Source organism: Centrocercus urophasianus, unplaced genomic scaffold (genome assembly GCF_019232065.1).
Source record: "Centrocercus urophasianus isolate 14NV4802_14NV808 unplaced genomic scaffold, USGS_Curo_1.0 seq_1220, whole genome shotgun sequence".
NCBI lineage: Eukaryota > Metazoa > Chordata > Aves > Galliformes > Phasianidae > Centrocercus > Centrocercus urophasianus.
The window spans coordinates 1-27,269 of NW_024884388.1; the positions used below are offsets into that span (position 1 = coordinate 1).

The window sequence follows — 27,269 nt, forward strand, 5'->3', positions numbered from 1 at the left end:
GGGTCCTGGGCAACCTGATCTGAATGTGTGTGTTTGGTGGCCCTGCTAGGCAGGGGGGTTGGAACTACATGATCCTTGAGGTCCCTTCCAACCCGGGTGATTCTGTGATCAAAATATCCGTTTAAAGATCCTGAATGCATCCCCACAAAACCTCAGTGACTGAATGAATCTTCCAAGTGATTACCTTCACTTCTTCTTTTACTTCCCTTTCTTCCACGTTAGACGACTCAGTCATTTCTTTGACATCAGGGTCTTTGATGCCGTGCATCAACTGAATGTGTTTTTCCAGCATCAGCCGTTTGGTAAAGGTACGTCTGGAGTCTGGGCAGTGCCTGTATGAACACAGAGCAGGCATGCAGAGGTCCAAATGCTGTGCTCAGAAAGCCATGTACTACTCTGAACGAATGTGAGCTAATAAATAAGCACAGACAAGTCCAACCTACCAATGTTAATACTGGAGACAGCACTCTTCCAATCAATTGCACAGGAATTGTCAGAACGGGAGAACAATTAAAAACAAAACCACAAACGTTTGAGCAGCTTGTATTCACAGTGAATGGGAGAAAAGTTCTCTGAATACCCAAAACAGGAGCACTGGGACCCGCAACAAAGCGTGGCTTAAAAAAAAGCCAGGAGCACATGAGTTTGTTTCTTCTACCTCTATTAATGTAACTAAACTGCACGCTCAATTGAACACTCTGTCAAGTTCTCCCTAACTAAATTTGAGCAAGAAAACAATCACTTTCCATGAAGGATGAATGCTAGCTCCAAAGGAGTCTTAATTCTGCACTCAAGTCCATATTCTTTACCTTCTTGGAGCCAGTCTACGAGACTGAGGTTAGGGTGAGTTAGGCTAACCTCAGTGCCTGAAGAAGAAAAATTCAATTCACAATGTACATTGTTGGTTTATACTCTCTCCCTAGCATCTCTGAAAAACAAAACAGTAGTACTTACGAGCATGTATAGACCTTCCTAATGCCTTTGTGCTTGATACGGTTGTGACGACACAAACTATGGGATGAACTGAATGATTTGTCACACTGGCGACAAGGGTGTTTCTTCATTTGCTTTAAAAGAAGGAAGAAAAACACATTAATTAAAAAAAAGAGAAAAAAAAAGCTAGGTGAAAGTCGTCTGTGTGCCAAAACCTTCAACCATAGGAAAGAAACGTACTTACCAGCCTCTGACACTTCTGTCAAGCAAACTACATCTCTTTCAAAGCAGTGTGGCCAGCACACACTGCCAAAGACTGCAAACAGAAACCATATATTGTGGGTGAAGTGAAGGTCTTCCATCAAAGAGGTGCAGGAGGTCAGGGGGCAGTTTCTGGACTGGTAAAGGCAGAATGAGCAGAGATTGCTTTCACAGTGAAGTCACCCTTCCTTTCCTGCTGCCTGAAAACTTCTGAGGCTGCTGACCAAGAGGGTTTCTGTCACCCACAAGAAGAGGGGTGATAAGGACCAAAGCAAAGCATCGTGAATACTGATGTGCCAACAAGGCTCAGAAAGTCACAAAAGAAATGCGAGGTGCAGCCTGATGCCAACCTGAGGAACACGAGTGTGGGGAATTCTGCGTGTTTTGTATCGCTGTTCGTTACGTGGAAGGAGAGAGAAAAGGAAGGAAGGTTGAAAGGACGGAGCAGTCTCCATCTATGCCATTCCAGCTGAACACAAGTCACCAGAGCTCTGGTATCTGAAGGAATAATGTCTCCAAACTGTGAACTACAGAAGCTCCTAAGAGCAGACGACACAGACCTGTTATGCTTTAGGTCTCATTAGCACATCACAATCTTAGAACTCAATCCTGTTCCTGACCAGCCTGTCTTATCAGTAGCTGCAGCAAAGAAACTGAAATATTCCTAATCAAATGTCCTGCCTTCTACAATTAAATAGATTTTTCAAGCTCCTATCTGTTATTTTCTACCGTTCTGGTAGTAATGAAGAAATCAACATAACATCTTGAAAGTTAAAACCAGTGACCAAACAGATCTCATTTAAGACTTCCTCAGATTGCTTTTCAACAGTCCAGCTGGGGCCAGAGCCCAGCGCTCAGCATTCTGTACAGCCGCTCCTGCCAGAGTCAGGGTGTGCAGAGTCTGAAGAAGAAATGCACTCCATTGGCATCTCCTGTAAGAAATTCTGGTCACTTGCACCCAGACTGCAAGCAGTGTGTAGTGAGGAAGAGCTCTGCCTGCTGCCCAGGTAGAACTGCAGGAATGGACAGCCTCATGCAATCAGTCCAGTTATCTAGAAGGAAAAAAACAACCCGTGTTTCCAGATTGCCTTTTCCTGCCCTAGCAGAGATCAGAGCTCTCCTTCAAACTGCAAAAAGCAAATAATGTAACGCCACTCTGCCATGCCAGCCGAAGCCACTGAACAAATGATTTGGATCAACGCTTGGAATTGGACCCTGCTTGACTCTCCTAGAGAATCCGTGCAAGATTCATCCCTCACTCCCAAGCATTCAGTACCAAAGGTTTTCGTTGCAGAAGAATGTTAAAGGTTTGGCTTATTTATTCCCAGCTTCTGAGGAAACAGAATTCTACAGATTCCTACACAGCAGAGAAAGGCCACAATTCACAGGAACATTTTAATGGGATACAAGTCATTCTCTGGTGCCTAATCTAAACTAATAATAAAAAAAATACAATTCTCAATCCTAAATAATATATGGCTCAAATCACACTGAAATGCTGAGATAAGAGATATTAATGAGAGATAATGAGAGATAATGAGAAATAAATGGAGATCAGAGACCTTTCTGCTATTAAGGCCAAAATCACAGGGAATGTGGGGGAAGGAAAGAAGAGGATTTCTGAAAGGTCACTGATGCAAATGGGAGGAATCCCATTGGGAAGCAAGGTTTGGTTATCCTACTAGGGACAGTCCTCTACATAATGCCCTTAGAGGCACGATGTTCCTCAAAACAGATTGTTTTCTTTCTGTGTTTAAACGCCAATTAAAAAAATCAACATGTTTTTCTCTGAAAGTACGTACACACCGTGCACAGTCATTAACACCAGTGCATTAATCAGCACGTTTTGCAACACGGTTTTGCAGTGTGCTTACGACTGCAGTGCTCTGGGATGGAGTTGTAAAAGCCTAAAACAAAATGTGAAAGTGCATGATGAAGGAGAGGCAACATCACAACAGTAATTATTGTGCTTTAAGATGGACAGGCTGCTTCCTCAGGTTAAGCCAGACCAAACCTATTGCTGAGGAATAGCCATGGGATAAAAGCAGGGCAATATGGGGAATCATCACGTGGTGTGTGCAGGAAAAGCAAATGCCGTGACTGGGATAGCAACTAGAATTTTGGGGGTTTTTATTCACAAACACATGACAGGCAGTCCTGCTAATATGCAGGATATATTTTTCTTTCGTTTTCTCTTAACCAAAAATCTGAATGCTACATGTGTGGGTTGTTTTATATATGGGTGTTACACCACTGTCTCATGAAATTCCTTCGGACGGTGAGCAACCACCACAGCTTCTTACAGAGTGACAGCATCCCACTTAAAAACTGCAGAGATGAGCACAGATAAACAGCCCAACAACGTAGCAATCAGCCATACCGATTTTGGGTATAGCTAAAAAGTGTTTTGTACTTCAGACAGAACAGGTGAAATAAACCAGACGTCAGGTGGACAGCAAGGCCAACAGAGATGGTGGTGCTGTAGCAACTGCTCAAGCTCTTACAGGCATGCTGGTAGAGCTCTGAAACATTGTCTATCACAAAGCACAAGGCAGGTCATCAGGCTGCTCCCATTCAGCACTCCAGGAAACAAACTGGTTAATTTAAATGAACCTGGACTCTTGCTAATCTGCTAGCATAAAGCAGCGGAAGAGACCAGATATGCCATCAGCTTCCACTGGAATTCAGTGGAACCGAGCTGCAGCTGCATTAACTTAGAAAAAGCTGTCCATACAGAAACCTGAGCAGTGATCTTTAGGATGCAGCTTTCCCCGTGGGACAATGATGCTGTGGTTAGGTGCTGCAGGAGCTGTTGCACAGCATCTTGTCCTCAGCTACAAGAACAAGAGGATGGTAAATTAGTTGCACTGCCGCTTGGAATTGGTAAAGCAATTCCTGCTTACAAAACATCTGTCCTTTCTTGGAAAGGCACTGTTGGAGAAGTCCTAGGAAGCTACGTGCACCGGGCTGAGATACACCAGATTCAGCTTCAAGGCAGGAGCTGCACAGCTGTGTGAGTGCCACCCTTTGTCCGGGATAATCACTTTTCTTTTTCAGAAACAGCATTTAGGAAGAATCACACCATGGTGGCTACAAACCTTCCAGTACCTGGCTAGCCTTCAGCCAGCTCAGGAAAAGGAGACAGAAAACGTGCATGTGTACATCTGCCACTGCTTCCCAACACTGCCAGCAACCTGCCCAAAGAGGACACGTGTGGCTGTAACTCTCCTAGGTCTGAGCAATTTAGCCTGAGATCAGCTAAAAGGGGGTTACAGCTCCACACCTTCACTGCAAACTGCAGCAGCAGCAACCAAGAGTTTGAAACGAATTACCTTCAAGTACCTTACACGTCAAGGCGTTCTGTAATAGCTCACAAACTGCTTAATTCAAGTTTCCAGTGCACATTCTGCACAGGTAATTCTAGAGCAAGTAATACTTACCTAGCATTTCCAAGAAAAGTAGACTACGAATTAATGCCATGATTTACCAGACCTACTTCACATATGCCTTCATCTTATGCTCATTTCTAGTCTCTAAAATAAAATGCATCTGTAACAAATTAAGTTTTGAATAAGATCTTTTAAAAGCTAAAATCAATGACAGTTTCAAGAGGTAAGGAAGAAGAGTGGCATCTGCTCCTTTATCACCCACCTCTGCAAGTGGTGTCTATTTACTTTAATTTACATCTGCCTCCCATTTACCAAGGAGACATTTAATAGGGATAAAATACAAGTAAACAAATATAAGCAATGAATTGGCCCTCCTGGCCAGTGTTTGAGTGCTGTAATTGTCTGGTATTTCATAATAAGGGCTGTTCCTGAGGTTACATGCACATTCTCAATAAACATGAGAGGGAGGAAGATATATATTTGAAGTTATTACCAGAAAGCATTATCAGTGTGGTACTAACCTTATCTTACATGCCTTCTGCCACTTGGATGTGGGTTTCATTACACTGAATGTGATTTTCCAGCTTGTTCTCATGGGGAATGGGGAGTCTGCATCACTGTGCTTTGGTTTTAAGAACTGCATCAGTGTAAAATCTAGGTGTATCTGGTCCTGCAGGTATTTGTTTGCCAGTAAAAGCATTGATGAGTCAACATCTGTACTAACTGGAAAAACAGGATTGATCAGTATTTTACATGCTCCTAGAGGCCCGATTTTAAGAGAAAGCTGAGCTGTGACTGTATGAGCACTGGGGGATCAGAAATAAGTCATTCACTCACTGTCACGCTGCAGGGACAGCAGCACACTGCATGCAGTTTCTTTACAAGCACTTCATAGCAGAAGTGTCACCAACAGACCTGCTGGGCCCGAAACTGAAGCAATTCACACTTAATTCCTCCATGACTTCAGTAGATGGAAATGCAAAATTGGGCTTCTAAACATGAGGAGAAACCAAACAGAGCTGTCTGACCTTCATGCCCTCAGGCTGCAAAGGAGAACAAGGTGAAAGAAGATGCAGTTCTGTGAATCAGGGTCATGCTGCCCCAGGCTGCTCCATCACACCAGGCTGATGCTGCCCTGATGCAACTTGGTCCAGGCTCTGTAGACCAGCTTCTCATTCCTATGTGCTCATTTTCCTTCAGCCCTGTGTCTCACTGAAGGAGCAGCTCCTGTTATCTTCCCCTTTTGCACAACCTTTACCCTTTGAGGTTCCTAGTCTTGCCTCACCTGCACTCTGATTACTGCCTCCTGGCTCCAGCCGGACACAACAGTTTTGGCACTAAAGTAGGCGAGGTAACAGGGAGGCACAGGCAATAAAAACGACCCAAGACTGAAACAAAGGAATGGAGCATTCACTTTCTTCTATTGGCCACGTTTGCCTGACAATAAGCACTTTGCTCTCGCTGCTGTAATACTCATTGCACTGGAGTGACTTCACGCAAAGCACTTCTGCCACCTGCACAACTCATCTCAGGTATTACACAGCTCACACTCAGCTATTATTTCATCCGTCTTTATCAGGCTGTAAAAACGTCTGTGAATATCATCTATGTATTTATCTGCCATCAGACACCTCAGCTGGAAGTCACGGAAAGCTTAAGTTTAGGACAGGATTGCAAATTGAGTATTTCAAGCTCTTTTATGGAGGAGCCTCCTGCTCAGTACAGTAAAACAGTAAAAGCATACCTCAAAATCTGAAGAGACTCGACTCTACTCTTCTGTGCTGAACATCTTCATTCTAATCAACTTCCACAAGTAATTATTTGCCTTTTAAAGCCTCTCTATGACAACGCTCCTCTGCTCAACCCTGAAATAGTATTTTTGCTTCTTACCTGACTCAAGAGAGGTAACCCTCTAATTTTGGAAAATACACAGATTTTGCACACTTTTAATTCTGTTTTGTTTTTATAAGAGCTTTTCAAAGAGACTAATTGAAAGAGACTGTTCAAAAGGACTCAGAGCTGGAATATTTTACATCCTAACTCTATCAATCTCCCTCCACCTATATGGAGAAAAGAGGAGGCTGGGCACTGATCAGGATAATTTTCTAAACTGTGAAGCACAGAAGGAAGGAGGAGTCTGAGTCAGCTGTGTGTTGTGTTTATCACTGTTCTTTTCCTTTTTAGCTGTGTTTTAAAAGTCAATTCCACAGCTTGCTCCCCTGCAAGCAGCAGCAGAGGAAAACTGTTCAGTTTCACTACTGCCCACCTGTCAGTCGTTTTCATTTAACTGGAAAAGCTCTGGGATGCAGCAAGGACACCCAGCTGTCTTTCTGCTGACCTGAGGACACAGCATTTCCACTTTTCACTTTCAACCAACTTTGAGTACGTTATCACACACCTTGCTGCTTTCAGTACAGATTTCACCTTGTTGACTGAACCCAAGTGTAAGAGCAGAGCAATGACTTCACCTTGCAGTGAGCATACCTTTAAAATGAAATGTTGGTGCTCGCTGCACCAATAAAGCAAGACTCCAGTCTCTGATTTTAACAGCTAATGAATTTTCAAGACGGGGGGCTGGTGAGGGCACAAAGGAAGAAGTAGTAACCTGGACCAGAGGAGGTAACTTGGAAGAAATACTGGAATATCTTTCATTCTTTCCATCCTGATGAAGTTTTGGTAATGGATGAACAAGTCTGCAATTAAGCGAGTGTCTTGTTTTCTCAAAAGGAACTATGCAGCAACTGACAAAAAATGATCAGCAAGAGAGAGACAGATGAAATACACGTACGAACGAAGAATAATAATGATGGAGCTTAATTACCTGCAAAAGCACAACTGCATTAAAAAGAAAACCAATAACATAACTTGGTATTTTAGGCTTAAATCGTATTCTTGTAATTAAATATTCATTTACCTTTCCATGTTCTTTCCTCATGTGGGAGATGTAAACGTCTCTCTGAGTGAAGAACCTATCGCAATCCCAACACGTCCAGCCACGGCTGCTGACTTTTTTAGGCTCTCCTTTCTTTAAAGGAGAAGGAGATTTCTTCTCTAATTTTTCTGTTCCATTGATGGATTTCGTGTCCTCTTTATTGTGGCTGGCTGAGTTCTGATTTGTGGGTTTCGTACTCAGAGGTAAATTTATCCCCAGGTTTGGTGGCCCTTCAACACTTTTCAAAGTTCCGTGCATTGACTACAATAAAATAAAAAGTAAGCAATTAACGCGGGCGTGTACAATTGTATTAAAATGCTGAATGCCCTCTGAATCAAAAGCGTTCATCTGCTTTGCCATACTCTTATCAGATCACATTCCTCACTTAAAAAAACAATGACCAAATGAAGGTAAAGTGTAGCGTGAGCAGACACTGGCCAACAAACAGATGCCAGTCACAGCTAAAGAGCAGTTCACCAAAAAGTGAGACTGTGAAGGTTTAGCTGCTGCTGAGCAAGGAGAAAAAAGGGCTCAGTGAATGCATTAAGTTATATTCGGTCTCTTGCTTTACTTACCTAGTGTAGCTAATTAAAATCCTCATTTCAAACTATGTGTCTAAGTAGAGATTTGCAAGAAGGCAGGGTTTTTACTGACAAGTTTCGTCTAAATGAGCATTGGCAAATAAGACAGGAAAAGGCAACTCTGGAAAGATCAGGCAGTTTATTATGATACGTTATTATTTTATGCTAAGCCTGTGCTAACTCTGTCTCACTGCATGCTCAGGGCTACACACTGCTAACAGTCCTTGGAACCGATGGTGTGCAGGGCTGGAGGGGACAGCTAAGAAGCTGCTCAGCACCTTGCAGCTCTCGTGAAGTGACCCTCCCCTTCCAGATTCTAGAATCTAGGATTCCATAACTCATTTGTAAGACGGGAAGAACTCTTCCACTTCCCCTCTCCCAGTCTCTGGAGCCAGTGCCACATGGCAGCGCCATCCCTGAGCCTGCAAAGAAGACAACTCCTGGAGGATCAGCTCTGTGCCTGGGTTTCAGACAGGGACGTGGACACAACAGGAGGCAGTCAGCAGTGTTCTGGGCCAAGACACATGACTGCAACCTAGAATGAATGTATTGCTGAGCACATTAGCAAGGGCTCCTTCCCATGCCATTTACATTTCCATTGCCATTTACAGGGCAGCACTCTCATCCCCTCACATACTCATCTGCATTATAACTCCTTTGGATGATGTGTCTGGCTACCCTAAACACGCAGGCAACTTCAGAAACAAAAAGCAACTAACACGATCTGGGTTCTGAGACTGTAAGAATGCCCATCTGCTCCTCCAGGATCTGCTCCTCCTCAGCTTCAAGTACTGAGCTCTTTTGTAAATAATGTGGCCCTTGGGACTGCTTGCTGGTTCAACTGCAAATGTCAGCCTGACCTGCAGAACATATTCTTCTACTGAGTCGTTGCTTGGAAAAGAAAGCCAGCACTTTTAAAAGCTGAAACATTATTAAAAAGCCAAGTGCACTGAACTGACTGACAGGTGCTGAGAGCAAAAGCAAACTGTGCAGTGAAGAGGTTGCCTGGACTACCCTATTAATTGAGGACATGGAGGATCAGCACGGGGTGGGCAGGGGTGTCCTGCAGCTTCAGGATTTTTGTAATTAAATATTCATTTAACTTCACTCAACAGAAGACTTATCTGGAAATTCCATGCGAGCACGTAAGACGTCCGTGCTCAATTTTCTCAATACCTGAATGTTTAACTTCCTAATTAAAACAAACAAACAAAACCAACAAAAGCACTAATGTATAGCATTGAGTCACAGTGGTTTCTGTGATGATCATCAACAGAACTGAGCCTGTTACACCTCCAGTCCAGACCTCTGCTCCCTGCTCTCACCAGCTGTTAGACATTTTCCTCCTGTGAGCCACCAGAGGAAAACAAGATACACTTTTTGTCAACAAGACACATTCTCATCAACAGGAAAAATTCTAGATTTGTTGCTTTTTTTTTTTTGGTAGTTTTAAACAACCACCCTCAGAGCCTCTTTCTGTCCTTTTCCATTCTATTTTTGTGCATATGGTCTCTGCCTTGCTGGTTTATGTCCAGCCATGCCAAACCCAGCTGGGCTGAGCTCTGCCCCCGTCCAGCAGCCTTCCCCTCTCTTGTGTTCTTTTTTGCTTTTATCTGTACACTTTCTTTTTTTTTTTTAGTTTCCTCCTTAAGTCCCATTTACCCTTTGTGGCTGCTGTTCCTACTGCTATACACACCTCCTAAACGTGAAAGCATGAGCAACTCTGAATAAAAGCAGTAATACTGTCACTGAATACCTACATTCTAATGTTCCAGACTCGTTCTCAAAAAGCTCTGGATCATTTATAGTGAAACGTGTTCATCAGTACAAACTCTGGCATGGAAAACTATAGCCAGAAAAATTATAAGCACCCAAATCCAAAGTAAAAGAGCAACTCTACAGTAAGGTGCTGAGCAGCCCCAGCCCATAAGGATAGCTCCTGGCTCTAACTATGGTCAGATCCTGCCCTAGCACAGTGGTTTAGAGGGATGTATGTGCAGATGTGATGGTACTTTTCTGGCATAGGTCAAAGGCGATTCTTACAGTAAACACAAACTGGTCAGAGTCAAAGAAAACATACTGCCAGTGTGTCTGAACCTTGGGTCAGCCCTTCCCTGTCTCCAACTCAGGTTTAAAACTGGCTTTAAGGACAACTTTCGCTCCAAGACTTCTGATCTTGTTTTCTTCACAACGTCAGTGATTTCTGGGGACTAAAGGTAACACACTTGAGGCTAAAACACAAAGTGATCTTCAGTAGACAAGAAAGATGTTTTACTTTTCACTACTACCAATTTTACTATTTAAACAGTAAAATTTCAGCAGTTAACCAGGTACCAGATCCTGCTAATAAGTTCTAAGAGATTTCAGCACAGCCAGTATTTAAAATCTACAGCTAATGGGTCAGAGCCAGGGGGCTGCTGGCTCTCTGCAACACGATTCGAAGGATGACAGTAAATCTTCTCCAGTAAATTCATTCATGCAGTTATAGGGATACTGATGAAAAAAATCCACTTCAGGTTTCTTTTCTTTGCCTGAAAGTGTTCATGTGTGTCTGTGAGCACACACAGATTCTGCATCTATTCAAGAAACACACCACCAGCAAGTTCTGAGCATCACAGAGTTGATTTGGTCACGTACTCAGCATTCTCAGCTCCTGGCCACTGGAATAATTCTTCAGTGCTCTAAATAAGGCTCAGGAGTTGCTAGGATTGGACCAGCTTACCTCAACGACCCCACAACGATTCTGATGAGGTACTGAATGCAACATTCCTGCTACATCCAAATCAACATCCCTACTGAAAAGCTCAGTAAGTGGTTACAGTGCAGCTGCTGAAGGTTTAGACAAAAGGTACCATTTTAGCATTGGTGGTTGTTACTCACAGATTACTCTCTTGGAACCACTAACATTTCTTCCAGCAGCCTTCTTGGAATTGCGAGCCTTTCAACAGTATTTTCCCAAACGATACACTGCACGACAAACAGTATCTAAGAATAAAACAAGAGATGCCTACACACCTTGATATGATCCATCATAAGCTGTTTCTGTGCATACAGAAGAGAACAGTCTGGACACTTGAAAACAGACACCTTCTGGTTTTCAATGTGCTGATCAAAGTGGCGATAGAGCAAAGGTTGTAGAGTAAACACAGTGTCACACATAGAGCATTTATATATTATTCTAAAAACAGAAGTACAATAAACAGTGTCAGTCATGGTGATGATCTAGCCACAGGAATCATAACGTTAACTTTTTTCTCAGCAGAGACAAGATCTGACACGTGTAAGCAATCATTTCACACTGCCTGAACAAAGGTAAATTGCAACTAATTCAAAACAACCTCCAGAACCCAAAAGAAAGCAGCAGGAGAAAAGGCAGAAAAACAGAAAGGAAAAAAAAAAAAAGTACAAAAAACTATTAAGCCAGAAAACAACAGCATGTGCCAGTTACATACGTAACATCAACTTCTGCTTATGATACTCTGAAAGTCAAACATCTTCAGTTCCTGAAGTCATGCAATAACTGAAGGACAAAGAATATACCTCGTTCAGGTTGCAAAAGCAATTCGTTTTCAGGGAGTCCCTGATACGACCATAACCAGTAATGCACTCTGAGATAAACTTATTTTTACCAACGTGTATGGCTTTGAGACTCCTGTGTGCCAGGTTCTGGAACCTGTTAATGCTCTGACACAGGAACCTCCCTGGGTGACAGTTCCCTGCTTTGCCATTACAAGCCATTAAGAACCCATCTATAAATGCAATGCACAGACACCACCAAAACTGCAACTTCCTCTCTCAAGGCGTATCAGTTTTTGGTTTTGCAAATGAATGAAAGAAAAGTAACACAGAAACTTGCTACAGATGGTCAGATAAGACAGAAATGTAACCCACTGGCCATCCGTAGTGGCACGCCTGAGAAACTGCAGATAAAACAAGGGAAAGCCAGGAGCAGGAGCTTAGTGCAAGGATGGCTGCAGCCTTCCCAGCCCCACCAGCCTGACACTGATCTCTGTCCTGGAGAGTGACCTTCCATTAAAAAAACACCAAACCTTGTTAGCACACTACATTTTCTCATTACCCACATAAATTACCCAAACTCCTTCCCATTTCCCTCCAAGCAGCTTTCTCCAACAGCACGCTGTCTGAAAGAGCTCTAAAGACCATTCTGCACTGTGCTCTGAGGTGACAAGGACAAGGACATGAAGTCCCACCCGTTCAGTGACTCCGGATATTGGAAACAATGAAAAACATTACAGTTATTTACATGAACCTGTGAAAAAATTATTTCTGCGCTCTCTCTTCCTCGTGGCCACGTTTTTCTTTCTCTGCTTCTCCCATGTGCTACGAGATCTGCTATTTGTGCTGCATCCCCTCTGTACTGCACTGCTTTCTGCAGCAGAGAGCTGTGCTGCTGGGCACAAATGCTCCTCAGGCATCATTCTGGAACCATATTCCAGTTTGCCACGTTACTGCTGATGTCTACTCCTCAAAATCCTGATTGTTTAGATAAGTCCTGTAGGAAGCCAGAAACAGGGAATGAATGCTCCTTGATGGTAAGAGGTAGGGAGAAAAACAGACTTCTAAAATGCTGTTTCACCTCACACAGCTCCTATCCATACAGATCCCACATATCCTACTGACAGTTTCAACTGAGATCCCAAGAGACCACTCTTGAGAAGCAGACTGATCACTGCCCAGCAGATCAGCTGCCATGGCTGCAGGAGGAAAACCCTGCCCAGGCACAGTGCTATTGCAACCACAGCACAGTGCTACTGCAACCACAGCACAGTGCAGGATGCACTGTTGGAGCTCTAAAAAACAAAGCACTCACTGTGCAGTGGATCTCCTCCCCAGGCTGCTGTACACAGCTGCTGAGCATCCATGCACGCTCTACCCCAGCACAGCAGCTCAAGGTAACTGGAGGCAGTGCTTTTACTGCTAGCAGGGGAGTACTGCAGTTGTGTAGCAAATCTTCTGGTGAACATGCACAGAGCTGGTACCAACTGCACACACTGCCTAAGTCTGGGATGTCAGACACTTTCCTTCTGTCCCTTAGGAGCTGTCTCTTACAGTGCTGTCTGCATCTCTGCCAGCAGTGTCAGAGCTGACTGCTCACCAGCCTGCAAACACCTGGGGCAACTGAGCTGCTGCTGCACAGCCCTGAATGACTGCTGCCTTGAGCCACACAGCACGCACTGACACGGCTGCTGCAAACAGCAGAACGTCCGTCCATCTGATAAACAATCTGACATGCCTGTCAACTTGTCCCTTTCCCTCGCTAAAAAAAACCAGTACCTGTGGGACCTGTACTGCACTTTGTACCAGGAGTGCAGGATATATTCATAATCTGGCTTCATAAGCAAGAGTTCTTTCAGTATTCAAAAAGAGATCAGCCATGGAGAACGCCTGAATGCTGCTCTCAGTCTACTGAAAAAATAAAACCACATGCAATCTTTGGCAGCACGTGAAAGCATCTCAGGGGCTATGAGAGAAAGCTGTCAGGGCTGAAAGCTGAAAGCCATTCCGTGCTTTATATTAAATGCTCTATATTAAAATTTCAACCATTTGAGAATCACTGCAGATGGACTTTTTTTTTTTAATAAATATGGCATATTCATCAAACGTGGATGTATTTCTTCTTATACAGCACTCAACACTACAGATGAATGGGAATTTGTGCAAGGAATGCTTGGTGTCACTTGGCCAAGAGCTATCCTCAGGAGCCAATTAACTTAATAGCTCCCCTTTTCAACTGACAGTGAGCAACACAAACACTTTTAGTTAATCCTGAGGAAAACCACAGGTTGCAATAGGCAAGACAAGACCTTATTAAGGTCAGGCAGTAATCAACATGGGCATCCTGAGCCCAGAGGTGACACTGCACTCCTACAGACACCTATGATGATGGAGCATGGAACTCCAGACACTGCAGGGACTGGGAAAGCCCGACAGCACCACGATAAAATTGGCTGATTTCAGGACAACACCACTTTCACATGGAAAGGAAACTTAATTCAAAATATTTAATTCACCAGATTTACGAGAAGCAGCTCAAAAGGTCTGAGCACAGGTCAGAAAACCTTCTGTACTTTTCACCCGGGGAATATCTCACTCTGGTGGGGATCTCAGCCCTTTTGTCCTCTCTAATCTGGAAATCAAGGGAACCCCAAACAAGTTTTAGGTTAAGTGCTGGTATTTCAGAGCCTCTCCCTGAAGATATTCCCTCGAGTTAAAACAAGGTGTCACTTGCCACTGGTGCAACTGTCTTAATTTAGTGTCAGATGCAGAAATTTTGTGCTCTTTTGCCAAATAAATAAAAACACCCCCTTCTCATAGGCTAGGAGGAAAAGGAGAATTCCTGTGAAATCCAATTATTACAATGCACAAGGCACTGTTTCTCCCACCTGCTTTCTATTTTCCTGAGCCTGCTGTTTGTGACAAGGTTCTGCAGTGCTCACAGTGTGCTCTACGTCCCTCAGAGAAACAGGATGGAGTTACACAGTGGGGCATTCACTCTCAGCACAGCACTCTTACCAGCAGAAGAGGCAGGCAGAAGACAGGCTGTGACTGCAAGCACGGAGCTGAGGTCAGTACAGCACAGAGTCTGAATTTCAGGCATGCTGCACCTGCAGCTCCCACCAACTGAAGATGCAACATTTGTACAACTGAGATCTGATTCTCACTTCCTAATTGTGCCCCTGGCTGCCTTCAGTAAAGCACTCACTGATGCGATGTGCAACCTTCCCAGCTGCAGAACGGAAAGAGTTCAGCCTTAATGCAGAAAAGAAAGCTCACGTGTCACAGAAAGCTTACACAGTACAGCTCTAGGCACGTTTTTATTCTGAACTCTGCACAAGGCGCACAGCCAGCAGCTCTCACCTATCAGCTTGGGCTTGACAGACAGGACAGCCATAGCAGAGCTAAAACTCAGTGCTTGCAGCTTGCACGAAGCATTGACAGCTTAAGGAAAGCACTGCCTGGCCAGCAGCTCTGCCTGCCCTGAGGAAGCCTACAGCTCTGCTGCCTGGAGGTAACCCCACCAGCATACACCCTAACCCCTGAGCACTGCTGGCACTGAAGGAACCAACCTTCCGAATCCACCTACAAGACTGCTGTCTGTAAGCATGATAGAAAATAATCTGAACTTTTCAACCACATGTTGTAAAACCACTACAGAAGTGCTGATGAGCCTTAGCAGTTCTCCTTGGAATTACATTCGCTAAGCTTGTAGTAAAAACGCCTATAACCAGACTAAAAAAACCCAGCATCAGCAACGCACTAGCAGGAGTCTGAATTACTTCTGCAGTTCACAGTGGGATCACAGCATTTTTGGGTTTGAAAAGACCTCACAGCCCTCCAAGCCCTGCCATGGGCTGGCTGCCCACCAGCTCAGGCTGCCCAGGGCCCGTCCATGGCCTCGAGCACCTCCAGGGATGGGGCACCCCCCTCTGGGCAGTGCTGGGGTCTCACCACTCCCTGGGTAAAGAACTCATTTCACATCTGACCCAATTCTCCTCTTTTATTGTAATACTTTCCTTAGCGCTGCGCTCAAAGAACAGATATTGCTGCTGTGAATGGAAAGTTAACTTTTGCCAAACTCCTAGCTAAAACCTCATAAAAATATCACAAGAACACCACACATTACCAACGAATGACAAACTGTTGTACGGAACTTAACGCTGTAAGCACAAGACAGAAAGCAATTCCACAAGTTATTAAAATGCAGGCAAGTACAGTAAAAGATTAATTTTGCTTACTTTGGTTCGCCTATCTTGATACCCGGGTGTTGTGTATAGGCATGGGAATGTGTGCTGGGAGCAGATTTAAATGCCATGGGACAGATAGGACATTTGTAAAAGACTTCACAATGAGAACCTTGAATGTGAGACTTGAGTGCCGCCACATCAGAGTACACAACATTGCAATGCACGCAGCTGCAAAAAGAGTGGAGAAGAGTCAGTTCAGCCTAGCAAAAAGCAGTACTGCAAGACACCGAATCAACACTGGTTTTCAAGCAAGTGGGAGAGGTAAGCATATATCCATAACCAGATAAAACTACGTCATTCTGTCAATTCAGGAGTATAAACAACAGAGTAGGAATCAACATAAGCAGAGATCTGCGTATCGAAAGAGAAAAAAGTTTCCCAAATTTAACTCTGTAGGTCTGAGAGATGTGAATTCAGAACATTTCATGGGATTACAACAGGACAGACAGAAGGGTGAACAGAGAAGCATCCGCTGATTGTAAAAAGAAAGCTTAAAACCTCTGTGAATCTGTAAAGTTTTTTACAAAAGGCATTTTTTTTTTTTTTCACATGCAGTGGATTGTGCAGGCTTCACCGCTACCACCAAAATGGAAAACCAGCAAGACACGTGGACCATTCCCCTTGTTAAGATTTGACAAAGACATAACTGTAATGATTTTCTGAACCGATAATTAAATCAACGCTTGGATTTAATAAGAAAAAAAAAGAGTAAATTTAAATTCAGGGCAACTGAACTGAATCTCAACAATCACAACAACGCATCAGATTGGAACTCTGGAAGTATTTTTCAAAAACATACTTTTGCACTGCCGAAAATTTGTGACCTTCCCGCATCTATTCTAAAATAAAACGATTGAAAAATGGGATTAAAATGAGCACATGAGCATTCCCACACACAGCGGCCCCTTTCAGTTTCATGCACCTTGTGGACAAAGTGGTACCCAGTACCTCCAAGGGTATGCTGCAATAAACAGAGACAACACCATCCCTCAAACCACCCCATTTCTTACTGATCAGTACTTTGCAGCTAGAGTTTTACAATTTAAACCTAGAAGACTGCCAAAACAATAATTTTTGCACCCACCAGGCAGTATGATTTTTGTGTAAACATGACCTAACTTTCCAACAGTTTTGATGATAGCCATAAGGCAGGAAATAGCAAAAAAACTGCTCTCAATACTTTTTTTTTCAAATGCCCCACCTTTAAATGCTATGAAATATCATCCTTTCCCTTGGAAGCACTCAATACACCTTCCTAATACTACTAGTTCAGTTTGCATCCACTTGGGCTCCAATTCCTGGGCATTTAATAAAGAGCTTTCCCAGTCTGCCAGCTCTGCTCTGTCCTTCGTGACCCTCTCCTTTAAGCAAGTCCCCACTGCATGCTACAGTGCCCTCAGCAGTGCTGGGTCCCATCTCATCCCCCTCTGCCCCACTGTCTGCCTGTTTTTCTACAGTGATGTGAAGTTGTAAACAGTCCTCAGCATCTGCTGTTGTACAGTAGAGCAGCTCCTAAGGCCCAAACCTTCCTTTCCTGGAATGCTGGGTCACCTTCATTCTCAGCATGCAAGGATGCAATTCAGCTTAAGGCTGAGATGTTCAGCTGCTTCACAGCTCCTACGGAAATGCAGGACAGGCTGTGTTTCCCCAGTGAAAGGCCCTGGCAGCAGGGAGCACAGCAAGGAAGGCATTATGCTCTCCTGGATACTGCTTCTCCTTGCCTGGACAGTTTTGGTTTGCTGTCCTCAAATAAAGAAATTCTGATTTAGTGTGACATGAAATGTTACTGGTAAATCTTGACAAGTTCAGTTACGTTGTCACGATTCACCATGAAGGACTCTGAGATTTCCTGGTGCTGCTGGTGCAGGCCAGCAATCCCTCAAGGTGATGCCAAGAGACAGGCGAGGGGAAAGAGCAGAAGAGTGGAGGAGGCAGATGTAAGAAATATGTAATAAAAAAGACTGCTGTGCTTGGGAGACCAGAGCAAAGCAAACCAAAGAAACATGAGCTGAGAGCTGTGTCAGGGCCATGGGTTTGGACTGAGAACGGACAGCAGCTGGCCTGATGCAAGCAAAGTGCTTCCCTCCTGGGTGGAAGATGTCCCAGCAAAGGAGCTGGGTTCCACGAGGAGCAGAGGCTGCCTGCCCAGTGGGATGCTACTCGCCCTTCTGTGGTCCAACAGCATGCAATGGGGGATGCCTGAGGACTGCGGGCTGCTCCATCCCTCGCTGTGCTGCCAGCCAGCCAGCAGCCTTCCCGGATTTCCCCACTGTAGCTTTCAGTAGCTTTCCCCAGCTCTCAAGGCCTTTGAAACTCAGGACTTCCACGAAACACCTCTGGTCCCTGTTCACTCTGTGAGTTGCCGTTACAGGAAAACAAAAGAACAGAAGGAAAACTGCAGAGTAACGATGAGGAACCAGAAGAGCCAGGCTGCTGGGGTGAGAAATGTCATCTGCAAGTGGTGTAAAGCGGAGTGATCTTCCCTTCCCACAGCAAATGGATTAAAAAGGACTTGACAAAGCTGCTCTAGCTATGCTACCAGGCAGGTGCAGGATGCCCGCCCACGGCCTGACAATAAATTCTGGTAGAAAATAAGAAAATGATTATTCTACCAGAAAGAACAGTCTGAAATTCAATGTTCTGGGAAAAAAAAAAATCAAGAAGCCCGTTATGAATGTGAAATTAAGAAAATACATCTGAATTTTCTAGGCCTTAGAAACTGTGAAGCCCTGAATCTGACATATTATGGCTGGATGAGATTAGCTAATATTCTGATTTAATAACATACAAGAGCGGATGCTCAAAACAAACTGTGTTTTAATGCACAATTTACTCAAAAAATTGTACTACTAATAGAATTGTTGCCATGACAACCTTAAGCCCAAGAAGCTCTATCCTACAAACACAGCTTATGAAAATGGGAAATTACTTTTGAAAGCATAAATTACATATAAATTGACAACGAAAATAATCATAATACTGACCGAAAACCAACTCTTCGAGTATAATGCAGGCAGTTCTTAGTGACATGAGTCTGGAAGTGGACAGATCTGCAGATTGCTCCACATTCAGGACACGTGTATGGAGATTTATGCTGATGAATTCTCTGGTGTGATGCAAAACTGCACTGGTTAGGAAGCAGCATCTGGCAGATATTGCATGTCTTCTAAATGATAAACCAAAACAGATGAAACAAAAGGTTGGGTTCAGCTATACACAATTTCTCGTGTCAAACACTGTAATATAAATAAAAGGTTAAATGTTACGACTGTGATGTGAGCCAGAAGAAGCAGGCAAGGTCAAAATTCAGACTGTACTGACCAACCTTGCAGGGCTGAGGTGGTCCCTCCTGACACCACATATACTGACATTCTGGCACAACAAAGCTCCTTCATTCATCACTGAGCATAGAAGATGTATTGTAGCTTACTTACATTTAATTCAGGTGCCTCACAAGGTTACTTTACTAGTGCAAGGGGCCCCAAGTGAAGCTTGGGAAACAAATCTAATGGTTTTAACCACAGAAATTAAAAAGCAAACAAACAAACTAACAAAAAAACACAAGAAAACACAGAGGAAAAAAAAACAACCCACCACCAAGTACATTATCCTCATTTTCTTTGACCCCTGCTCCCAGTGAGTTCTACTGGGAATATCCTGAATGCCAATAAATGGGGTATTGTCAATCAGAAAGACTGTAGTTAATTTCAAAATGCATTTCTGAGGCTGAACTCCAGCATCTGCACTGTAAAATATCAAACTATCATGCATCTAAAAGTACAGGTATTTAACAAAGTCACAAAGTCTCTGAAGGGCCATCTTTCTAAGTGCAGGCTTTACTCCCTATATGACATCTTTTCTTGCATTCTGTCACACAGAAATAACTTTAAAAGATCTTCAGCAAGTGTGTAGACCATTTGCCAAGTCAGAAACACTGGAATTCTTTGCTTTGTGCCACTCGTGGGGTTAAACACAAACCATGCAGTGGAGCTGTCAGCAGGATTCGTTGCTGCTCACAGCTGCTTTCCATCCCTGGAGGGCACAAGGAACAGAACCTGCAGCACCACGGGTTCCACCTGCAGCAATGCACCTCTGCATCTCTCAGCAGTGCCTGACAGTCTGTATGGAGCTTAACTTTCATCACGAACACTGCTCCACTGACTCCAACAGAAATACCAGCACCAGCCTTCGCAGGCAACGATTTTAACCTCATTTCCTAAGGCCTCGCTCTGTAAAGCGTTTAATATTTCTTAAAACTTCAAATAATTTCTTGTGACTTTAAGTAACTTCTTACGAATTTAAACATTCCTTATGTCTTGGGAATTATGAATTTCACCAGTGACTTAGGAAGATTTAAAAGCAAAACCAAGACTCTTACATGACATGGAGAGTTGTGAACACGGGATTTGCCGTGTCCCCATACAGTCATGCCACCCATACAGTCTTGCACATGGATGTGTGTATTTTGCAAGATTACAGACAAAACAAGATCTCCTGAGTTGTATTAAAAACGATTTGCTAATCTACGGATAAATAAATCTTCAAATGATCAAGAAAATCCTTCTCCTCACATTAAAACAATTACTTCCTGGGGCTTCACCAAGTCACACCCTCCTTCCAATTTGGGCCCTCCTTCAAATCTGTTAAAGATGGTCAGTCAGAGCACACAGCAGCAGAATCAAAGCTGCTGCTGTAGAAGGAATCACACTGTGCTACAAACAAGTTTCGTGGAGTTCTGCCTTATTAGCATTGGCAACTTTGCTAGAACAAAAAAGTCACCTGCTCTCATTTAATCAACAAGACAGATCCGAACTGCAATGACTAAAGCACACCTGTACCACTACTTTTTCTTCCAAATAGAACCCTGTTTAACCCTAAAGTAATTTCTTAATTGCTTTACATACTGACAATGCTACTGATATTCTAAGCACGAGCACGAGAGTGTTTTTGTACTGGAACCTGCAAACTTTTTTTCTTTTCATCTAAATGCCTTTTTGAAGCTGCATAAAATGGTTGTAAATTATTTTTTAAACATTAATTTTAGGGAGAAACATTAACACGGAATATCTGGAGGTCACACGCTCTGAAGCAGCCGTGTTCTTTTGCATGGTTCACTCTAATGTGTGTCTGAACAGTCTCCATCCACAGCTCTCAAGCGTCCTGACAAAAGAAAGATGGCAAAATGCAGAACCTTGAAGCAGAACAAGTTAACCAAAGAAAATTTACTACCCTCCAAATGCAGGTTGGATATCAGCACTGCTATCAGCCTAAGGAATTAGCAGATATCCTTGCACAAAGCTTTGTCTGAGATGGATCATCTGCAGCCATTACAGTGCTATCACTCTGATTAGAACCTCCGTGAAACAGGAGGGTTGAAACTGCGCTCAAACACAAACAGACATCCACTGAAATGCCAGTGTTTGTCCTCAGTGAGCAGTGCATGGTCTGAGCCACTCACCCTTGCTTCTGACACTGCTCAGAACTGATGGGATGCCAACTTTGTCTTCAGCTCAGGCTCACAGGTGGCCAAAGCCAGACTAACTTTGGCTCACTGTGTGTCTGCTGCATTTACTAAGATCCAGCACCATTCCTAAAAGGCACCTTTTGTCATATTGGCATTCATAAGCAGCAGTGCAATGTTGGGCAACAAAGCAAAGTTTCTTACATAAAAGATTCTCATAGTCCTTCCAAAACACTACAGAAAGAAACCTGGATGCTACACTATTTCACAGCCATACAACACTCCTGAACAAGGTTATCCCAGATTCTGATTCTGCAACAAGCAGTCTGCAAGATCCATCTGCCATGGGAGTAATTCAGACCAACACAAAATGCCAGCAATGCTTTTTGCTGGGGCTGCTGGTTTGACAGTTTGAAAAGTACACGTTTTTAATTGAAACTGATTACAGGACAAGAATCTGCTGTGAAATTCTGAAATTCACTTTTGCTTACCATTTTATTCTGGGCTTAAGGTGGCATTAAATTCCAGTTCTCACTGCAACCCATACCAAAATAAAAGTTTTTGAAAACCATCACGTGCCTGCCTTTGAAATCAAAGCTTCAGGGGAAAAAAAAAAGAGGAGTGAGAAGAAAAAAACTGTGGAGTCGGAAAATAAAGATAGACAAGAACTGTGAGTTCTTGAAGACAAATGAGCAACACAGCATCCACCAGAACAACACGCTCACAGCTGAAGATAAGAGGAGCATTAACATGAATTAGACCAGGCTTGCTGCCTTGCTGCCTCAGTAAGCTGGTGAGGGCTTCACTCAGCCATCACTGAGTGGCTTCATTCCTTTCAACAGGATTACTAGCAGAAGTGAGGGATTACAGAAAGAGAACGTTACAGGGAAGATTTTTTAACTGCGAAGGATGTTTTACTATTTTTTAATTCAGAACTGAGCATTCTACCTTTGTAACAAAAGATGAAAAGGAAGTAACAGCTCCTTCCTACTTAGACTCGCGTTAACACACAAAACTGTGTGCAATTTCCATTTCAAGAGCAGGTGGGCACTCAGAACTCATCAATGGGCTGCAAAATCCAATTATTTTTATCTTCCTTCCTCCCCAGGTAAAAATACTTCATCTAGCTTTCCTGTTTTCCTGTTCTATTTCCCAAAATAATCACTGTTTCACAACAAAAACTCAGTGCCAAGCATGTAGAGAAATGAGGACATTTCTTTTTCAAGCCTTTAGAGGGGTAACATTTTTTATAATAAACCTATACAAAGACTTTCTTTAGCAAACACTGCTCTTGCAGAGATGCATGTGCTAGCTGATGAGGGGATGAAAAGGCAAGAAAGCAGGAGGCACTGCTCTCATTAAAGCAACCCTTCAGCTGGATGGCTTCCACGATGCATCTGTACAGCTGCACCACACAGCTCGCAACAAGACACAGCTTAGAAAACGTAATGAAAACTGCTGATGGATGTACCAAAAGGACTAAGAAAAATATTTAATTCATTTTTTTAAGAAGATAGTTCGACAAACTCTCAGAACTATGTTTATTAACAGCGTTCTTTTAAAATGGAATGACAAGAAAAGTGCTTTTTTTTCTTCTGAGATCTGGAAATGCACGCCCTACCACGCAGTAATTAAGGCCTCATGCATGCCTCAGACCTCGTAAGACAGTGAGCTTCCAGCAGGAGATACCAACTGGTGGGCAGTTCTATCTCCTGTACCTCCATGAGCTTCCTCTGATCCTCTGCAGCAATGGGGCAAAAAAAAAACCACTGGGAAGAGGCAGCAGGAAAGGCCAAAGGTGTTTCTACAAAAATGCATCCCTGTACCAAAACAGGCCCCACAGAAAGTACAGAACTGTTTATTATTCAAATTTTGCTGCTCTTTTTTCCATTCTGTTCTTGCCTCGTCCTCCCAACCTATTTCCCCTGGATTTGTCAGCCTCATACATTTGGTTTGTTAAGCTTACAGGCTGCCTTAATTCCTTGTTCTCACAGTGCCACGCGCTACAGGCGCGTGTTTCCCAAGGTCTGCTGGATCTTACCACAAAACAGATGAAACTGAAGGACTTATCATGGAAAATAAGATCAACATGCATGGGCAGAAGAGCTACCTTCCTAACTGAAGGACTCAAACCCCTATCCTGCACGCTGCTGTGAGATTCCAAGAACATTCCTGGCTCGATTGGTCTGAGCAGGGAATAGAGCCCTTCAGGTCCTTGCCAACGTGCAGCAACAAGCTGCTGCATCAAGATTAACCGAATGCTTTGAAATAAACCAGAATTCCTTTTAACTGGCACACCATCATTTAATTAATGATGGGAAGTCTTACAGGGTTATAAAATACACTGCACGCTGATCCACGCTTTTATTGAATGATGTGCTTCTTTCAGATCAGACCACATATAAACCATTTTGAAATTCTTTGCTAATGTAAGTTTAACTCAGTAGTAAGAGAAAGTGGAAGCCAAAAGAAGTGAATAAATGGCCACACAGCAAGAAATGCATGCTAGTGAACACCGCTTTCTGGTTAAAAAAGACCTGAAGACAGCAGCACGCATATCCTTCCAGCAGAATCAATGTGCCATTTATTAGTTGTTTGCCCCTGTAGGTAACAGGAATGCCAAACTCACTCCTAGAGCTATGTGAAAATAATAAAAACCAAAGACAAATCAGGAATGAATCACTTAAAAATTACTACTCAGATTAAACAGGTGTGCTGCTAATGAGGGTGCCAATTAAGTGGATTCCACAGGACAATCTCATTTCGAAGCACAGCAATAATCATTAAAAGAATCTTAGAGACCATTAAGTACTCAGCTGCAACAAAGCTTATGCTAAATTTTAGTGAAAATATACACCGGATTAGACTTCAGGGCCTAAAAAACTCTAAGATAAACTCTTAGTTCAAAATGTTGACATTCACTATAAAAGTGCTTGCAAGTTTTCTGTTTTAGTTTATGCTTTTAATCACGGAGGTTGAGACCATTAACATCTAAATGAAAGAAAAACATTTCCAAAGCCTCCTAGGCTTATAGGCGAAACATTGGAATTTAAACATATGATACTCTACTTGTCCACTTGTGTCTGCAGCCTGCTGGAAATGTGTGGCAAGAGATGTCTCATCTTGGAAAACTTCACTGCACTCCAAACACTTTAGACCATGCCTACAGAGTTTGGATGGATCTTCGTCCAGTGGCATGGCTGGGACGATGGGGGTACTTGCTGGGGCTGATATGACTGTTCCCGTTATGCCAGACTGTATCTTTGTTACAGTGTGTGAGCCAGCTCCCACTGGGCTTTGAAGCACGGGTGCAGCAGTATTGCTCGAAGGAGATGCTATCATTTGATCTGCTGGGACTGGTTTCAAAATCAGGTGCGAACACTGCATTACAACTCCTTTTTCCTTGTGTCCACGAGCATGGGAAAGAAGACTGCATTTGTTGTAGAAAACTAAATTCTTTGTGCAATGATTACACGTCACTTCAATTCGCACGCTCCTCCTGTCGTAATGCTGGGTCAGGCTCTTCTCAAGAGCAAAGGAGTCCCCACACTCCAAACACTTGTAACCTCGTGTGGGCAACGTTATTCCAGCACTGGCAGGAGGACTGAGGTTGGGGATGTAAACCGGGACAGGGTTGACACTGCTCAGCACCTTGTTGAACGCTTCCACTACAGAACTCTGTAGAGATGACACCACTTGGACTCGAGACACCTTCTTAGAAGGCTGTGAGGCTGCTGCAGAAATTATTGCCTGCTTTATTTGCTGCTGAGGTTTCGTTAGCACTTGTCGGAGCTCAGAGGTGGTCTGAGCACCCTGAGGCAGGAGGTTAAGGTTGGCAAGATGGACCGTCTTTGGCACAAGTTTAGCACTCGCAAGGCTTGATGCTGGCACCACAACAGTCTGCTGCTGTATGGCATTGGCAGCTTTTATAATGGCGCTACTGGCACTCTGCACAGAAGCAGCAGATATTACAGTGGCTTTCACGGTAGTATTGTTAGCAAGCTTCAAATTAATAACTTGTGAACCTGCTGTTTTCACTGCTGAAACTGGGAGGAAGGCAGTAGCCACAGGTTTGATAGTGACCTGCTTTGGTGCGAGTTCTGCAGATGCAACTGCATTGGTAACGACCGCGGACTGGAGAGGAGCTCTAGGAGGAGAGGAAAGAACAGCAGCAGAAGTTGGTGAGGACAGGAGGGACGTCATGGAAGTTACCATAGAAGCAGTCTGCTCCGTTTTTTTACTCGAGTCCAAATCAACTTCTGGCAACACTCGAGTAACAGTTCTCTTGATCTCCCCGGAGGAAGTCTTGATGGTTTTGATGCGAACCTTAGGAATTGCTGGTGTGGACCCTGCAGGAGAAGACGGAGACCCTTTGCTACTGTTTTCACTTGACACACTTCTGGGACTATCAGGCGGTTTAAGAGATGGCTTTTTAGCACCATCAATAAGACTCTGAGGCTCAGGTGATTTCTCAGTAGTCCGGGGACTTTCACTCATATCTTTTGGTAAAGGAGAAGACTCCCCGGAATTGGATTGTAAATCCTTACTGCTATCTGTAGCTGCCTTTTTAGCACTCAGTGCTGCAATCGCAGCAATGCACGAAGAAAGCTTTGCTGATGACTTTGCTTTGGACTGTGAAATGCTGGCAAAATTTGTTTCACTTTTTTCAGCACTCAGTTTTCCATCAAGTACTCTGTTGTCAAGAAGCTTCTCAGAACTGTCTTTTAGCAGTTTGTCCTCTGCTTTGCGAGCTTTGAAAGGCTCATAAATACTTAAATTCACAGAGTTTGTCTCTGTCTCCCGCTTAGAAACTTTATTTTTATCTATACCGCTTGACACTGAGATACTAGATTTAATCAAATTCTCTCCCCCAAGTGCCTTTAGTTTGTCATATTCCTGCTGAGATACAGAACCTGTCAAGATATTTGTTCTGAAACTTGCACGCATCTCTTCTTTGTCTGGAGGGTCATCTACCTCAATTTTTTCATCATCATCAAATTCTTCAGCACTCGAAATTGGACTGAACTGGTTAAAAGCCGAATCCTTCAGTGTTGTCTCAGAAGCTGACCCATCGTCTTTGAATGGCTTCCCTTCGTCTTTACTGTAGCTATCAAGAGCTGAGGATGTTAGGAAGCCGTTATGCAAGCCATTGCCTGTGGAATGGTGGCCATCCTTGTCTACTCCTTCAGAAGAATCAATAGTACGCACATTTTTCACAATGACGCTCACACCGACATCAGACGATGAGGGCGTATGAGAATCTTCATCTGTGTGTGCATTTTGTTTTATCTGGCTTTCATGGTCATCGTGTCCAGATTCAATAGCTGCTTTTGGGTCAACCATGTCTGGGATGTCAAAGGCTGCAAGAAGATCGTCAAAGTCTGGGGTCTTCATATCCCCCATGGTCATCTATTTGATTGGAGGCAAATCTGCAAAACAAGCAGAAAGTCCTCATCTCTCAGTACTTTAATCTCTGACAGCATGCTCTAACACAAAAAGCACACATTCTCACATGCCATGCAAAAAAGGTGCTGTTGCACTTCTCAAGTGGTATTTTCAGAAATTATGTATTAAAAGCAGTACCCCAGTGCAGTGTACAATGTACAGCTGAATTACAACGCCAGGAGTTCATGTTACAATGCCATCAAGTTCATACACTGCACACTAGTGATTTCATTCTAGGGACATACCTTCTCTTCAAGTGACTTTATTCCTGACTGTTTTTCTTGCACTTTCTGCTACCCTGTCCCACCCATGCCATGAACACAGCAAGATATTGCTTTCAGAAAAATCATGAGTTATTTGAATATCCCCCTAAGTCTAGATCTTCCTTGGTATTTGCACTATCAACCTCATGAGCCTTCTCGAAGACAGCAGAGCAAATGTGTTTCTACTAGCAGTTTAAGAGTACTGCATTGTTTTCTGTGCATTAAACCACTTCATCTG

General features: G+C 43.4%; 1 protein-coding gene across 1 annotated transcript in view; it reads right to left on the reverse strand.

The window, feature by feature from the left end:
- Positions 1 to 121: 121 nt before the first annotated feature.
- Positions 122 to 27,269, reverse strand: part of LOC122156473 (zinc finger protein 532) — a 38,248-nt gene continuing 11,100 nt past the window's right edge. The window contains exons 3-9 of the mRNA XM_042811217.1: positions 24,393 to 26,752; positions 18,847 to 19,028; positions 15,854 to 16,030; positions 11,112 to 11,274; positions 7,498 to 7,776; positions 955 to 1,067; positions 122 to 332 (exon numbers count right to left, since the gene is read on the reverse strand). Coding sequence (XP_042667151.1) covers positions 122 to 332; positions 955 to 1,067; positions 7,498 to 7,776; positions 11,112 to 11,274; positions 15,854 to 16,030; positions 18,847 to 19,028; positions 24,393 to 26,732 — 3,465 coding nt within the window. The 5' untranslated portion in view covers positions 26,733 to 26,752. The remainder of the gene's footprint in view (positions 333 to 954; positions 1,068 to 7,497; positions 7,777 to 11,111; positions 11,275 to 15,853; positions 16,031 to 18,846; positions 19,029 to 24,392; positions 26,753 to 27,269) is intronic.